Genomic DNA, 18,070 nt, shown 5'->3' on the forward strand with positions numbered 1-18,070 from the left:
TCGACTTACAAAATATGATAGAAGAAAAAAAAGGTGTGGTAGCCAGTCTTGAAATCTTGAAATCAGAGTAGAAGAAGAAAAAAAACAGAGTAGAAGAAGAAAACACGAAAATCTTGAAATCAGAGTAGAAGAAAAAAAAAGGTGTGGTAGCCGGTCTATACTCACTCGACCCAAGCAATGCCCAAAGAGTTCCATGCCTTTCTTGGTCGGACCAAGCCAACGGGCGATTTCCGACAAGTTTAGCTAATTATTCCCTATATTTACTTTTTTTTATGGGGAGTGATATCCCTACAACATTTTTTTAGTCATACACAACAATACATGCTTTTGTATAATGTTCAGTAAAACATGTACACTTGTTGTGTATGGCTAAAAAATGTTGTACAGATATTACTTCCCTTTATTATAAGATTACAAATATACATATACCTTTAAAATGAAAAAAAAAAAAATCACTGTAAAATTGTACCAAAATTTCACACTGTACCCATGCTAAATCCGTCAATGGCTATAGCTTTAATAGGTACATATATTTGTACAAAATGTACCACCAACGATCCTATATATCACGAGCCAGACTTCCAGGGAAGTAAAAACTTCAATAAACTAGAAAATCTGATTCGAGTCGACCTTGGCTCTTGTTTCTTCCAGTTGTGGCTTCCTGGTTTCAGCTGGAAAGTATTTTATGCCCACCAGGTCACCAACATCACTTATGACCTGATATTTATTTCACTTTCTTAATGAAAAGGCACGATATAAGGTATAGGTAGAAGAAGAAGAAATAAAAAAGGACAGGTTGGATAGCTCGTTCAAGTTAACATCTTTGTCTCTCTTCCCCGAGCATTATTAATATTAGTATGTTGAAAAAAATCCTATCGTAGCACGACCTACAAAACTTTTGTTTTCGTTTAAAAGTTTACAGTCGCTTCATTATAGAGGTAACAAGTTTTTATCTCAAATAGGTTTGAATGAGCCAGGAAAAGGAAGCTAAAAGTCGAGTAAAAAATGGAAGGAAAATCTTTTGCGGGTCAACTCAAAATAGAACCGGTATGGGTGTAACTTACATCATCTCCTTTCCATCCAAAGACTAATAGCAAAATCTTTTGCGGGTCAACTCAAAATGGTACCGGTATGGGTGTAACTTACAATACCAAGTTTACTTGGTAGTTTGTGTTTTATCTTCTAAAAATAAGGTGAATGCAAAATAACTTTTTTTTTTTGGCAAAAAGTAGCATGATACTCCTATTAGTCTTTGGATGGAAAGGAGGTAATGAGGCATATAAGAACAAACGTAACAACCATATGAGTAAGCAAAATAAGTTTGTTACCGTTAAGGCTTTGGCCATGTCTTCCCTTGTATGACAGCAGAAATGCATATGCGTACTCGAGCTGACAGTAAATGGGTGGCTGGAAAAGCAAACACCACAACAGCTAAGTGCACTTGATCAAAAATGATCATCTTACTAAGTAAAAAATTCACGATTAAGAAGGATTTGATTAGGTTCAAGTAACGTTGTCAAATTTTTGGGTATAGGGTTAAAAAAGGAGAAATTTTAAGGATGTTTGTATTATACCTGGTGCTTTAAACACTCGCTTGAAAAGGCAGGAATTTTTCCAGGATTGTAAAGCATTATAGGCATTACAGGTGAGTCATCGTCACCTAAATCTTCAAACCCCATTTTCTGCAGTTCTGATCTAAAATAGTTTCTGTTGTCAAGAATTTGGGTAAGCTTCCGAGCCCCTATATTTGACATTCAATAATCACATTAAGAGACAGGATATTTAAGTGGTTGGATTGTTGGAAGGTTTTGGTAACAGGTCAAATGGGTCACTTTTTGTCAGGCGAGTATGGTATAGTGCTTTCTTGAATAAATAGTTAGTTTGTTAAATATGATTTATGCTTTTAGGAGGGTTTCAATTCAATGTCAACGATACCCAATCCCGCCATAAGCAGGGTATGAGGAAGGTGAATGTAGTACGGGTAGACAGATTTCTTCTAGATAGACTTTTGGCCAGTGTTTGTGGAATTTTAGGATGCTGTATGCACTAAAACTTAAAAGTACATTTTTCAAGCTCACCTGATCTGTATACAGTTCCTAAATATTTTGATGTAGTCCGTTTGACCCATCAGAGATGAAACATAACCCAGATTGAGTGATTCATCAGTAAGTGGGTCAAAATTATCTCTTCTAAGATACTATATGTGTTAAGATTTAAAGTCAAGGGATCAAATCTACAAGAAGTCGACAAGATAAAGGATTTCTAGACCTTGATTAGAGCCATCCTCTCCAAGAATTACTTTTATGGAAGATACATTTTGCTGAGCAGCAGGAGGTGATATCGATGTAGCATACAGATGTGCAGGGCAAGTATATTTCAAATATTGAATAACTTCCTGAGATGCAAACAAAAAACTTAACAAAGATAATATACCTATCTTTAACACAACTTAGGTCATAAGTGAAATAATAATGATCGACGATAAATATAAAGTATAGATAAAGTATTGTTATCATTTTTACGATAAAATGGTCGGCCCAAAATGGAGCTCCGGCCAAGAAAAGATCAAGGACCAGTGGTGGATTGTGTATTTCTTATAATAGTTTCTCTAACCATAGTAACTTTGTTATTAACTTATGAAATGGTCTATATGTAGATTGCTCTTATTATTAAGCTGTTCTTTTTTATATAGTAAAAAACATGTGTGCGTGTGTGGTTTTTCAGTGCAAGATGTGCGAAAGTGAAAAAACCATTACTATGATCCCTGGCTACGGATTTCCGCTAACTCTCAACCTCATTGAGATAGGGAGTCTGTCCAATGCATAGGTTTTAAGCCACTGGACTTTGCATTCAGGAGTGGCTGGAAAGCTGAATTTGTAATTCATGAAGTATATGATCAAGAAAACCTACTTTCCAAGAGATTGTGGATTCAAATCCTAGTAGGGACGACCACTCCCGAATGCAAAGTCAAGTGTCCCAAAATCTATGCACTGAAATGCCATCAAAAAGGGACACTCCCTATCTCAACGAGCTTAAGAGTTAGCGGAAATCCGGATCCAAGGATCATAGTAATGATTCCTTTCCTTTCGCAGATCTTGCACTGAAAAACCACAAACACACATGTATTTTTACTATATTAAAAAGAACAATTAATAAAAGCAATCTACATATGGACCATAGTTCATATGCCTTCCACCGGTCTATCTACACAATAAAATTAAGTTGTGCATGGTGAGAAGGCCGCATTTACATACATAATAATAAGAGCAATTACTAAAAATTAGAGGAGAGTCTGCACTTCATCTTTACTATAACAAGGTAACTTCGAGAACTCTTTTACCAATCAATAATAATTTACAAGTTCTTAATCTTATATCATTCAAAGCCTAACCTTAAGTCAATTCTAAGTACATATATCAACTTGTCACACCATCGAGCAGAGGTACGCCAACTAGTTTTAATGAAAAAAACATTAGAGATATACACACACTTTTTGGAACACTTGCCTTTAGGGGGGTGTTGGTAAGTGAATAAGACTCACTATGGCTATTGGTATTGAACTGGAATGAGTTTTTAATCTCAACACCAGGTTTACAGTATCCTAAGTTAAGAGTACAAAGCACGTTTGTTTAAATAAGCTACCACGTAGATAGCATTGTCTTTGACATGTGCTGGAACATATCTTTGCTGACTTGTGAATCCTCTAATGGTGAGCCAAACCCTGTGGTTTCCTACTCTGTAAAAAAGTGGCTGGCGACTATTGAAACAGACATCGTGCATTCGCAAAACATCTATTCAGGGTTGAATTACTTAGATTGTTTCGTCATATGCTTTAATTAAGATTTTGAAATGTTACTTGTTAACCACTTAGATTCATGGGGTTTAATCTCCCAATTTAGAAGTGAAGTGCATTTGGTCATCGGATTTCACTAGTTATGGTCAAGGTGTGGGAACTCGGGATCGGATCTCTGAGGAGGAGAGTCAAGATCTTTTAAAACCTGGATCGTATCTGGAACAAAACGGGTTGAGTTTTTATGTAAAATCATTCAAATTTAAAATTAATTGTTTAAAAACTTTAAATACAACAACAACAACAACTGTACCCAATCCATGTACGGGGTATGGGGGAGGTGAGCTGTAGACAGTCATGCCTCTACCCAAAGGTAGAGAGACTGCTTCCATAAGGACCTCCGGCCAAGCATATGTAAAAACCGTACAAAGAGTAAAGTGTTTATACCTGTCTGCCGAGAAAATGCCAAGACGATATACCTGTCCGCTGGGTATGGCTACCTTAAGAGTAGGGAATAGTAGCAAATGTACGGCCTAAAAGTACCTAAGCACAGTACGTAAAATCTAGGAACCATAATACACAAATAACAACATAGAATGTATGGATATAATACACAAAGTCTTCAACAAGGAGCTCAAACAAGAGGGACATAAACCACCAGGACAACCATACCTATACGTAAGAAATGACTAAACACTAAGGGGATTAAACTATTTCTAAACAACCTACGTAGCAAAGTACCTTAGGCCGCAAAGCCAAACTAATCCTAGTCTACTCGCTAAAACGCTCCAAAACGACAAAGGTAACCTATACACCTAGTCCTCTAGACACCGTCTACTGAGAACACCCGGGAACAAAAGAAAAGTAGCATCAAACGACCTAAATAACTAAAAGCACTCATCGAAACACATATAATAACAACCATGTAGAACGTAGCCAAATTTAAAAGTGTTTCAGCATAAATCCCAAACCTACCTACAAATAAGGAATTAACTAAGAAATCCTAGTGCCCGATAAGTCCAAGGAAAATAACGGGTGGTGCGCAACCTATGAAACACACTAACTAAGCCGCCTAGCTAGACATTAACTTAGACTAAACCTAGCCTTCTCCCAAGCTCCCAAACCCCTAAACTAGTCCTAGTCTTATAATAAACTCTCATCGGTCATGTCCTCCAACGAGCAAAGCATTTAGGGGTAGCCAAGAGTAACCTCCCCCCTCGATTTTGGCCTCCCTCTACTCAGGCCAAAACCACTACGGAGGTTACTGAGAACCAAAGTCTAAGGAAAAAAAAAAGTATACAAAAACCTATTCCCATATGCCTTACACTCACTGTCCACCTCCTCCACCAGAAAACTCCTTCATATCCTTCAGTATTCTGTCCTTCCACCTCCGTCGACCTACCTCTTTTCCTGTCAGGTCAAAGCCTTTTGTTGCCTAGAGTCACCTATATTGGGCCTACTTCTCCTGGCCAAACAAACACAAACCACCTTAGACAAGGCACTATGGGAAAAAGATGTCAATCGCATGTCAATCGCAGTCCCGCAAAAGTCATACCCTAACCTAATCCTCTACTCTAATCCTAGTTCTCCAGGCCGTCCTATCCGACGTCATGTCCTCCGACAAACCAAGCTCTATTAGGTCCTTCGCTAATCAGTCCTCCCACCTCATCTTCGGCCTTCCCCTTCTTCGTATGCCTTCGACGTGAATAGACTCCGTTCTCCTTAGTGGTGTTGTTCGATCCCTTCTCCTAACGTGGCCAAACCATCTCAAGCGCCCTTCTCTTAGCTTGTTAATGATGGTCCCTACTTCAAGTTCGGCTCTAAAAACTCCCGTGGGGATCCTGTCTGATAGGGTCTTCCCGCAAGACCACCTTAGCATCCTCATCTCTGCCACCTCTACTCGAGACGCTTGGGCTTTCGTCATCGGCCAACATTCTGACCCGTATAACATAGCCGGTCTAATAGCCACTCTGTAAAACTTGCCTTTCAGTTTTAGCGGGATCCGCTTGTCGCACATGACTCCAGAAGCTGATCTCCACCTCATCCATCCAGCTTGGATTCGATGTGTCACGTCTTCGTCTATCCCCCCGATTTGTGTATCACCGATCCCAGGTTTCTAAAAGACACCTTCGGACCCAATATCCGCTCCCCGATGCGAATATCCTCATCCCCATTTTGTCTTATTTCCTGTTTATCGAAGTCACATCGTAGGTATTCAGTCTTCTCTCGGCTCACACACAAACCATTGTCTTCAAGGACTTCTCTCCATTTCTCGAGCCTACAGTTTAGCTCCTCCGTCGATCTTGCAATCAGTGCAATGTCATCTGTAAAAATCATGCACCACGGTAGTTCCTCCTGTAGGCCACTAGACAACTCGTCTAAGATCAAGGTAAAAAGGTAAGGACTAAGCGCTGAGCCCTGGTGAAGGCCCATTTCTACCGAGAAAAGCTCTGTGCTCCCCACCGGTGTTCGAACACCGGTCCTCTCCCTATCGTACATATCCCTGATCACCTAATGTATCTCCCAGTAACTCCTTTCACTTGGAGCGTCCTCCAGATCAACTCTCGTAGTACACTATCGTATGCCTTATCTAAATCTAGGAAGGTACAATGTAACGCTTTTTGTCTTTCCCTATACTTTTCCATAAGGCTTCTGGTGATATGGATAGCCTCCATCGATGACCTCCCTGGCATAAACCCAAATTGGTTCTCTGCCACCTTCGTAACTCTTCTGAACCTCGACTCAATCACTCTCTCCCATAAACCCAAATTGTTTAAAAACTTTAAATATAATGAGTTAATATATGTGTTGAGTTACCTCTTATAACTATGACATTAATTTATTAAACTTTTATGCAAGTTCAAAAAAATAGAAGTATTTTTATTGAGCTAAAACTAGAAAAGTTAAAAGAGAAGGCTTAAAAGTAGGGATGTGCACGGATTACAAACCGGCCCGGCTCGGTCCGAACCATCGAGACCCGTGACCCAAAAATTCATGAAAATGGGAACCGAGACCCGTCCCATTAACCCCCTGGGCGGGTCGGTTCGGGCCCGGCTTTTACCGCGTCAAGTTCGAGATTTTATGGGTGACCCGAAAATGTGGACTCTTGGCTTTTAACATTATGGGTTTTTGAGGTTTTCACTAACTGGGCTCTAAGTTGGACCGAAATTTTCTTTTGACAAGGAAAAGATAAGTAAAAGAAGGGTATAAAAGAATATGGTGGTTGTTAAAGATCTTTACAATTACAAACTAGCAAAAGATATAGTAGGAAAATGTAGGTTTTCTTTTAATGATATTGATTTGAGAAAATAAATTTTGGGAATATGTATCTGCAAACTTGAAAATATAAATGTGACTTTAACTTGAAAATATAAATGTGACTTTATGTGCTTGTAGACTTTATAGTATCTTTTGTCCTTTTAATCATTTTATATATTGATGATCCAGTTGTAATCCACTACAGACATAAATAGATATAAATAAATTAATTAAATATATATTTGAAAATATAAATGTGACTTTAACTTGAAAATATAAATGTGACTTTATGTGCTTGTAGACTTTATAGTACCTTTTGTCCTTTTAATCATTTTATATATTGATGATCCAGTTCTAATCCACCTCAAACATAAATAGATATAAATAAATTAATTAAATATATATTATATACAATACAATAAATATAAATTAAATAAAACAATATGAGGTGTACAATAATTGACCATAAAACTTTGAGACACTCATTTTGTTTTTCATAACATACTCTCTCATTTAGTTTCAAACACCAGATCACTTTTCCAAAACCAAAAACACATCGTCTTTTTGAACATCCTCATCAACTTGCACACTACTTCATAGTTCATACTACTGTTATCTCCAAGTATGTCTATTACGTTATTTGCATCACACCTTTCAAACTATTGCCTCTCCAACTATTTTCCATCATCATCAAGATTCTCATCTATCAATATATAGTGGTTCTCAAAATAACTTTACTATATATATATTATATATAAATGGTAAAGTTATTTTGAGAACCCTTTTTTTTCCGAGAACCTTTGAGAACTTTTCAAATCAAGTCCAACAGATGATTGTTCTTTACATGAAAATTATTTTTTAATTGTTTTCTGAATAAGTTATGTGTAATTTTGAATTTTATAATATATATATATATATATATTTGCATGTGCTTGAGTGTTTTATAGTTTTACATACATGATACATATGGATAAGATACAAATGGATATGATGGATATCTCACTAAATTTTTTGAATCAACTTCAACCATTAGAATATTAGAACACTTACATGACCATCCACTTGTCTTTATAAGTAGCTCACCACTCTTCAACAAATATCATACATTCATACTGCCACTTTCACATATCCGATACTTTCACAAAATTAAACCCATTACAAATCATACTCACACCCACCCTGTACGTAAGATGTTTATTTTAAGATTCATCTCCTTCCTAACCTTTTTCTTCTTTTTCTTCACACACACACATTATCTTTCCTACTTACCTCTCACCCCCAGCATCACTCCATTATCTATGTATATTATCTCTATCATCTATATATCTATGTATATTGTATCATTATAAAACTCTTATTCCTCCCTTTTTTTACCAGATTTGGCTTCTGAACTACCATCTTTTTGGTCGGAAGATCAGATCTAGAACCTATTTGCCCGTATCTTGACTCATTTGGCTAGGTTTTGACCATTTTAGCCAGAAATTGAGCGTTGACTTCGGTTGATCGTCGTTGGCCGATTTTTGTGATTGATCCGGCTAAATCTAACTCGTGGCGGTGCCGATCTCCGATCCTTTTTCGGGAAATCGGCTAGATCGGCCGAGTTTTGTAACCTTGGTTATTATCATTATTATTTTGATTCATTGATAGTTCTTATTTTCTTCTTCTATATGTAATTCTTTTATTTTTTATTATACTTCAAGATATAAAGTGATAGTGAATCACTACAAAAGATCACTGATGCTGTAAATCTCTAACCCTAAATACCGGATTCCCACTTTCCTGCACCTGTAGGGTCGGGTGCGAAACTTGCATCGATATTAAAACTCTCTTATGTTATATGTTATAAATGTTCTTTTTAATTATTTGATTATGGGTGATGTAGGAAGCAGAAGGTGTTTCAACTATTGATGGACCGTTACTAAAAAAACTACTGGTATTTGGTTACTTAATGATTGAAAAACATTCAAGTACATTTGAGAGAGTGGTGTGAAGCTCGAGGTAATCGAAGAACACGACTAAAACTTATTAAGGGTTATTTTTTGTAGTTTAACATATTATAAGCTTATGCGAGTTTTTACAAACTGCTTGAAGTAGCTTAGTCATGTTCTTTAAAAACTCGCGTGCTAAACTACAAAAATAACCTTTAATAAGTTTTAGTCGTGTTCTTCGATCCTTGGGCTTCATGCCACTATCTCGAATGTACTTAAATGTCTTCCAATCGTTAGGTAACCAAATAGGATTTTTTAGTAACAGTCTACCGATAGCTCTACCGATAGCTGAAACACCTTGAGATTCATATGCTACCCATAGTCAAATAATTAAAAAAACATCTATAACATATAACATAAAAGAGTTTTAATATCGATGCAAGTTTTGCACGCGGTCCTACATGTGCAGGCAAGTGTAAATCTGGTATTTGGGGTAGGAGATTACAACATCAGTGATCTTTGGTAGCGATTCGTTGTCACTATATTCACTGTTGTAAAACTCACCGAGTCAATCCGAGTACTCGCGGAGTACCCACTACAAGGAAAGGCGCGCATCGGGTTGACATGATCGTCCAATTAATCCGAGTACTCCCCGAATTGGCCGCTTTGACCTCCCGAGTACTCACCGCATTGACCCGAGTATTCACAACTCACTAGTCGGTCGACTTGGGAGCCTAGCGTCTTCCACAACATTGATTATATTCCAATCTTCACGTATAATAAAAACTTAAAAAGAGTTACATATAGAAGAAGAAAATAAGAACTACAATGGATAATAATAATAATAATAATAATAATAATAATAATAATAATAATAATAATCTTTAATATATATTAAAACAAAAACCTTAATTCTAAATTGAGAAAGTGTGAACCATTGATTAAGTTTTACCTTTAACTTTCTACCATTAGATTTCTTTGATGACATCATCACTAACCAAAAAACTAGTCAATAACATTTTTAGTCCCTATACTTTACTTTTATATATATAAGTTAATTAATTATATTTATTTTAGTTTAATGGCCTAATTGAATATCACTCAATAATTTTATTAACCAAATATTTATAATGATGGTAATCTTTATTTTTTTAATGTTATAACTTATAAAAAAGTTATTCATTTATGTAGTATATATTATATTTTCATGTATACAAGGTTTTATATATTTATATATTTGTATTTTTAGTGTCGTCTAACTGAGTTTTTGACAAAATTTCAATTTAAAATGGGTCAATAAATTGGATATGATATTTAAGTTTGATATAAAAAAATTGATAAATTTACTATATGCTTATTTATTTATTGATAATATACACCTTAACTTCACTAATTATTTTTCGGTAATGAGTTTTAGTTTTATGTTTTTTTAAAAAGAAAAAAAATTTAGTGTTACAACTTAGTGTTAATGAAAATATTTCTTTAGTATTTTATGTATATATTTTAGTTTTATGGTTGAAAATATTATTTGTTAACATTTTTCTTTGATAACTAATATGGTATTCGTGGTTTAAAAGGTTGTAAAAAAAAATTAGATATTAATAGTTTTCTTATTTTAAAAGTTTTTACCAAATTCATACGTAGGTAGTAATAATAATAATAATAATAATAATAATAATAATAATAATAATAATAATAATAATAATAGGTTAAATACATAAAAACAACAACAACAGAACCCAATCCCTATCCCTGCGCGGGGTATGGGGGAGGTAAGCTGTGAACAGTCTTACCTCTACACATAGGTAGAGAGACTGCTTCCATAGGGACCTCCGGCCACAAAGATGTGCAAGACGAAAAATGAGAATTGTTTAGAAAAACCATACCTGTCTGCCGAGAATCTGGAAAGAAGAAATACCTGTCTGTTGAGTCTGGCTACTTTGCAAGTCGGAATAAGTATCAACCATGCGCTCTACCGAAATCTTAGAAACATGTTTGACAATACAAATACAAATACAAAGGCAACCATATTGAGCATATTAAGCAACATAAAAGTAGCAATCTCGAACAAAGTTAAATACATAAAAAGGTAACCTATCTTACCAAACTTCCAAAAAGGTATCGTATTTACATGTTGACTATTAAAGGGACTACATTTCTAAATTTTAACCAATAAGTGTAAGATCATTAGTTTAGGAGTTAGTCTCCATTTTCTACCAACGTGGCATTTCACGTCATCAAAAAAGAGGGCTACGTTTTAGCTTATCTGGAATTTCTTTATATATTACACAAGCACCACCACCATCTCCAATTTCAAACCCCCAAATACCTAAACCTAACCATAATTCGAATTCCCCCAATCCCAAACCCTTTGAATTCCCCCAAATCTTCAAGACCTAATTTGATTGCTTCTAAAATTAAAACACCCGAGATGTCTAATATCTCTGGGGAAGGTGTTGCTCGCTGCTCATGTGGTGATGTAGCAAGAAGATGGACTTCATGGATGACAAATAATCCAGGTAGCGATTTCTTGGTTGTCCTAATTAATTACAAGGCTGCAAGAAGATGCGACTACTTAAGATGAATTGACCCACGACTATCGAATGATTGGTATGCAAGTCAGTTGGTTGAATTTAGGGAAGAAAGAAAGAGATATGAACAAGAAATTGAAAATGCGAAGTCTAACTTGAGGTGTTCAAGAATAATGATTATGGCCTTATGGGTATCATTATTTGTTGTAATTTGTATCAGTTAAATTTTTAGTTTGAAATTAGTGTTATATGTTTGTAAATGGTATGCATGTATTATGCAAGTGTTTATCGGTTGGACCATTTTGTAATATCTTGGATTCAATTAATGCTAGTGTTTATTGTCAATGTTTGTGAATACATACTTACTGTCATTGCATACATAAGTTGTTCCAAAAGATGCATATATTAATATCTGCCATTACATATAGCAAAGTTTACATACTACAAAGTTTTAAAAGATAACATACATACATACATACATATTGCTTAGTTTCAAAAGATACCATATATACATATTGCTAAAATAAACTATTCTACATTAATAACTTTTAGTCTTGTTTGATTGAAGGAGCTAGAAGCTGTTAGATCATGCGAAAAAGCTCCGATTCTTAACGCTATTAATGTTAGCGTTTCACAAAAGCTGCAAGCTTTTACCTTGTAAAGTTACTTAAATAACCTCCTCTTCATTCGCTTAGATAATTGCTATAACAATATCACGTGAGATTTATGCACAGGATCATGACATATATTTTTTACTTAGCACATGCGTTAATGGAAATGAGAATATATATGGCACAACTTGCAAATGACTACAGCACAATCAATTTTGTTTTTTATTTTTATTTTGTAATTGTATTTGGTTTTAAGTATTACACATTTTTACTCGTATGTATCATATATACACATATGTGCATGTGTATAGGTAGAAAACAAGTTTTTTATATATGTATTATATTATATAGGAATTAAATTATGTTTTTTTTATGTATTTAAAAATTATAACGTACTTTCATACACACATAACAGTATTATTTTTGGTGTTAAACTTGTTTTTTTTTACTTATGTCTATTATTGTTGTAACTTTACACATTTTGTTAAAAGCTACAGCTAGTTTGCCAAACACATAAATATATCTAAAAAGCTTTAGCTATCAGCTTCCAGTTACAGCTTTCAGCTACCAGCTACCAGCTATTTTTGTCAAACATACCCTAAATGTTTTTCAATTACTGCTGTCAACCTCATCCTTGGTTTGCAGGTAAATGAGTTGTCAACGGAACTTGGCAACTTGCTATGCAAAAATCTCATGATGTAGAACTTAAATTCCAGTTTAAAGGTTGAGTTGCTTATTATATCATCAATTTTAGATCAGGCATATAACAAATTAGCAACTCAACATTCAAACTGGTTTCTAAGTTCTACAACCTGAGAATCTGCAAAGCAAAAGTCGTTGACAACTCATCTACGTGGAAACCAGAAAATTTTTTTGTTCATTTTTAAGAAAATAATCATAATCACAAATCAATGATAATCCAAAATATCCCAATCTAAACAGCTTAGGAACTCATAAACAATGAAAAGACTTTGTTAACATTTAACCTATTTGATACATTAGACCTGTAAAATTGTTTGAGTAATTTAAAATGAAATCACAAAATACATACGATGTTGACCCATTCGTAAAAAACTAGGTGAAAGTTGACACCTTTAATACAAGGGATCAAGGGTTTCCCTCCAATTTACCTTTTCTTTTTTACGATAGCAATAATATTTAAAAGTAACATTCTCACAATAGATTACCGCTGACAGCTATATATATATAAAATGATTATCCTCTTACCATTTTCAGTCCACCAACACTCCTGTTTGGTTCAGTTTTCTCATTGGCTAACTTTTTAAGATATGCGAGATAATTCAACACTTGCATAGGATCAACGAAATATTACACCACATACATATAAACTTAATAAAATAATTCCAATACAATGATCATCAAAAATCTAAACAACTTAGGATTTGTTTAATCCTACCTGGCGTCATCACCAAATCATTCTAGAATTCGAAATCCTGACCTCATACCTCTTTGCAAAGACTAGACCGCTATCAACATGTCCAGTTTGGGTATGTTGAGCAATTCTCTAGTAAACCTGATCATAGAATCTCTAAGAGATTTATCATTTTTCTGAACAACCTCATAGAAATCATCAAGTTAGCTTCTAAAAAGTTCCACTACAAGAAAATTGACCAAAGAATATATTCGTTAAGTCAGCAAAAGAATTAACGGAGATAGGGGGCAAATTCTACAGCCATTTTAGGGTTGATCTTGATAGTGTAGATCCAAAGATTCTACATAGGTATGTTTTTCTAACACCCCAAAAAGGCGGAATCATGAGGGTTACATAAATAGCACATCACGACATGGAAATTATGTAGTGTTAAACTAAATGCATATATAGGATTGGACAATACATAACAATCATTTAAGAATACAAGTACCAGATCATATAAAAATGCATAAGAAGCACAACACCATCAAACGTTTACAAAAGATAGCTCAAAAGATGACTAACGATCCTAAGCATAACCCATAAGCTGGAACTATGAATCAAGGATCCAAGAATAGTCCAGTCCAATCATAGCACATGCAATCATTCATTCAATACATCTTTGATTTACTTGTTCACCTGAAAAGTGTACTAAAACGTGTCAACATAAAGTTGGTGAGTTCATAGGTTTAAGCAATAAAAATCAAGTGTCAGGATAGCAACCATTATCGATATACGAGGATTATAATACCTAACCACGTCAAGGAAACCCTAGAAGGGTACACGTTAGCACAAGTCAATACAAGTCAACGTCAACGTCTTAAATAATCATCAATAGTATATATAATAACGTCTTTACGCAGGTTCAACAACCGTATAGTGGTATGATCATACCAGGTGTGGATTCGTCAATCCACCGTCAACATCTTACATTATATATAATATAACGTCAATTGTCTCATAAGTATATAATATGGATTAAACAATCCATAACGTCTTTCGTCTTAATTTATATATATGTATAGAGAATATGGATTAAACAATCCATAACATCTTTCGGCATACATATAAACACATACAAACACATAAACACAAGCAACAAGTAGGTATTTAACGTTTTGTTCTATATTAAATCACCTTTGGGAACAATCAATACACTTAGTGTTCATTATGCAAAAGGAAAGAACACAACATGAGAATCATATTTGACCTTTGGGCACAAATGATGAGACCATGTACATTAGTGCGAATCCCCTAAATTACGGGGTACAGGGCCGCGCCCTTGAAAGCAGGCCCAAGGGGCGGCAACCCCTGACGACTAAATCAAATTCATTATTGAATTATTTATTCATTTTAATTTCTCTCTATGTGTTATAGTAAAAATCTCATAGAAAAATTATTTTTGAAACTTGAGTGACAAATTTTTCCATCAAATTTTAAGGTGAAATCATACTCGACAATTAAGAAGAACTCAACAAATAAATAAGATTCAACATTAGAAGAATTTGACAAGGTAAGTTGAATTCAACATAAGAGGTTAATAAGTGAATCGAACTAAATATATAAATTAAGGTTCGATAAATAAGTCGAACTTCAATAAAGTAAATCAATTTCGACATTTTATGGCATGTAAGATCTAGTTAGACATCTTTCAGGTCAAAATAGACTAGCTTAAGGTCAGACTCAATCTTGAAATAACGTTGAATTTACTAAAGACTAAATCAAATTCAACTTAAAATAACGTTGAATTCAATAAAAACTAAATCAAAATCAACTTAAAATAAGTCAAATTCAATAAAGACTAAATAAAATCAACTTAAAATAAAATTGAACTTAATAAAGACTAAATCAAAGTTTTAAGATGAGGTCGAATCCAATAATGAAATAAGGTCGAATTCAATAAAGTCAAAATCAAAATCAACTTAAAATAAGGTTGAATTCAATAATGATTAAATCAAAATCTTAATATGAGGTCGAATTAAATAATTAAATAAGGTCAAATTCAATAAAGTCTAAATCAAAATCGACTTAAATAAGGTCGAATTTAATAGAGACTAAATCAAATCGATTTAACTTAAGGTCGAATTCAATAATTAAATAAGGTTGAATTCAATAACGAGGTAAGGTCGAATTCAATAATATCTAAATCAAAATCGACAATTAAGGTCGAATTCAATAAAGACTAGATCAAAAACGACAATTAAGGTTGAATTCAATAATGAAGTAAGGTCGAATTCAATAAATACTAAATCAAAATCGACTTAAAATAATGTCGAATTCAATAAAGACTAAATCAAAATTGACTTAAATAATGTCAAATTCAATAAAGACTAAATTAAAATCGATTTAAAATAATGTTAAATTTAATAAAGATTAAATCAAAATTGAGTTAAAATAATATCGAATTCAATAAGGTAGAACTTAATAATTAAGGGAATAAGTTTGAACGGCCGAAGAATATATGATCACACAAGACATTAGCAATTAAATTAATTAAATAAGGCAGCCGAACTTGACTTAAGGTCACAAACAAACAACAATTGTATATTTCATTATTTATGTGACCAATCACAAACAAAAAAAACAATTGTTATGATTTGTGGCGGTTGTCAAACAAATCGGCGGGAAACAAAAAGGATTTATTCATTGATCACTCAAAAGTGATCAAACCAATTGTGTAATTTTGCGGCGGCTTCAGAGAAAAAACGAAACACTTTGTTTACGAATCAACAGATCCAAAAGATTTACGTTTTAAAATCATATTTTTTTGACAATATTCCAAATAATTAACGGAACATATAAGATCCAATACGAATCAATGTATCAATTAAGAACCATTTGGCTCATGATACCACATGTTGAAATAATTATGATTCGTATTATAAATATAATGAAAATATGATAATAATAAAATGTACCTGATCCAGAGGACCTGTGAGAACAAGAATGTTTGCCATTGATTGTCAGTTTCTCAAAACAAGATGATTGATTGATGAGATTAAAGAGGGAGAGAGCACACACACATACGAATTAAGGTGTAAGATTAGGTCTTTGAAATGTACATGGCTCTCTATTTATAGAGAGTGCATTTATAACTTTAGCCCCTGGTGTTTAGTATGTGCAATATAAGTCTCCGTAGTTACAATCATCTAATAGGAAACCCTGTAGTATGTTTATAATAATAAATACGCCCATCGTATATTTACCAGACATAGGGATTTCAGTTATCGTCAATTATCATATCACGAATGATAAACAATCAATGACGGTCACATTTAACGTGGTTTCAACAATTTAATGACAACCCCATTTCCCCTTTTGCAAGTGGCACAAACACGGGTCACGAGTTTCCACAAGCATTGATACATTTTCGGTTTCAGTTTGGTTATAACCAAAATTCGTTTTTCGCTACAATATACAAGAGAGAAGGGGTGCAGTATCGGAATTTGGCATGTATGTTGAAATATCATCCCCCATCATTTAGTATAGATTCGCAAGCAGCATTTGCAAGGCAAATAAATAGGCGAGCTAGAGTATGCTAATTGAAGCGGCCGTTGGGGGAGGCATAGGAATAGACCATTTAGTGCATTAAAAATTGTTTATGTTTATTTATTTATTTTATTATGATATGAGTATTGGAATTTTATAAAAGGTTAAACAGAGGAAACTGAAGAAATTTCTTCAATCTTCATCCAAGTGATATGGCTTAGTAACTGAGTTTAAATTACTTGTAGGCCGACAACATAGCAATTGTCCTTGTCGTGTTTCAATTCGATGTATAGTGTACTCGTATTGTCATTCGCATTTAAAAAAAAAAGTTGTTTGATATTTTATCCTCATATATAATATACACAACCACTTTTATATTTCTAAAAAAAATTCATGTAACAAAAACGTTGTTGTGTGATGTTAGTTTTGTTATCTATGTCACTATGAGATTAGTAAAAGTATTAAATTAAATTCATGAAACGTATATTAAATCGGTTTCTGTTATAATTCCATCATGGTTATAAATTAATTAAAAGTATATTAAAATGGAGTGGTTGGTTGTTGAAACTTGAAAGAAGCACAAAAAAGGCAGAGGGGCAAGGACCGCCTTGTTCAACCATTCTCTTTGCACATCATTTAACCAACAAAATAAAAAGTCCAATGTCAGACTGTACTTTTTTCTTTGTTGTTTATGTCAAGAGCATTATATAGAATTTTGCACCTATTTGTGAGCATAGACAATTAGACATACTTTGGCTAATTTTTTTTTTTTATCGAAAGACTCGGTTAATTTGTGGTGCATATTTTACTACTAATTTCTTTTTTTTTTTTTTTTTTTTTTTTAAAAGTTTACTATTATTCACATAACCATTACCACCAATTAGACTATTAGGAACAAGGCGTCCGTCTCCCAAAAAGCACCAAGGAACGCCTGGAGAACGCCAGGAACACCGCCCCCCGGCGGCATTCTCGAAGGAAATTTGGTAGGTAGCGGCTCTTCAGGGACGGGAGGAAGTTGAGAGTCTCCATAC

General features: G+C 34.1%; 1 protein-coding gene, 1 long non-coding RNA gene and 1 pseudogene across 2 annotated transcripts; 1 reads left to right on the forward strand and 2 right to left on the reverse strand.

The window, feature by feature from the left end:
* Window positions 1-471: 471 nt before the first annotated feature.
* On the reverse strand, window positions 472-5,834 carry LOC122608776 (annotated as a pseudogene).
* A 35-nt stretch (window positions 5,835-5,869) lies between these two features.
* On the reverse strand, window positions 5,870-6,289 carry LOC122608777. Its single transcript, XM_043781864.1, has one exon. It carries the CDS (start codon window positions 6,287-6,289, stop codon window positions 5,870-5,872), a length of 420 nt encoding a protein of 139 aa, XP_043637799.1.
* Window positions 6,290-8,131: 1,842 nt separating this feature from the next.
* Window positions 8,132-9,535, forward strand: LOC122608573. Its single transcript, XR_006325261.1, has 2 exons — window positions 8,132-8,229; window positions 8,426-9,535. It is a non-coding gene; the product is annotated as an uncharacterized LOC122608573 (long non-coding RNA).
* Window positions 9,536-18,070: the final 8,535 nt, after the last annotated feature.

This window comes from Erigeron canadensis, chromosome 7, assembly GCF_010389155.1.
Source record: "Erigeron canadensis isolate Cc75 chromosome 7, C_canadensis_v1, whole genome shotgun sequence".
In the NCBI taxonomy this organism is placed as follows: Eukaryota; Viridiplantae; Streptophyta; class Magnoliopsida; order Asterales; family Asteraceae; genus Erigeron; species Erigeron canadensis.

Excerpts from the sequence above, each read along its gene's own strand:
- LOC122608777 (XM_043781864.1), bottom strand. The coding sequence starts at position 6,289 with ATGTACGATAGGGAGAGGACCGGTGTTCGAACACCGGTGGGGAGCACA.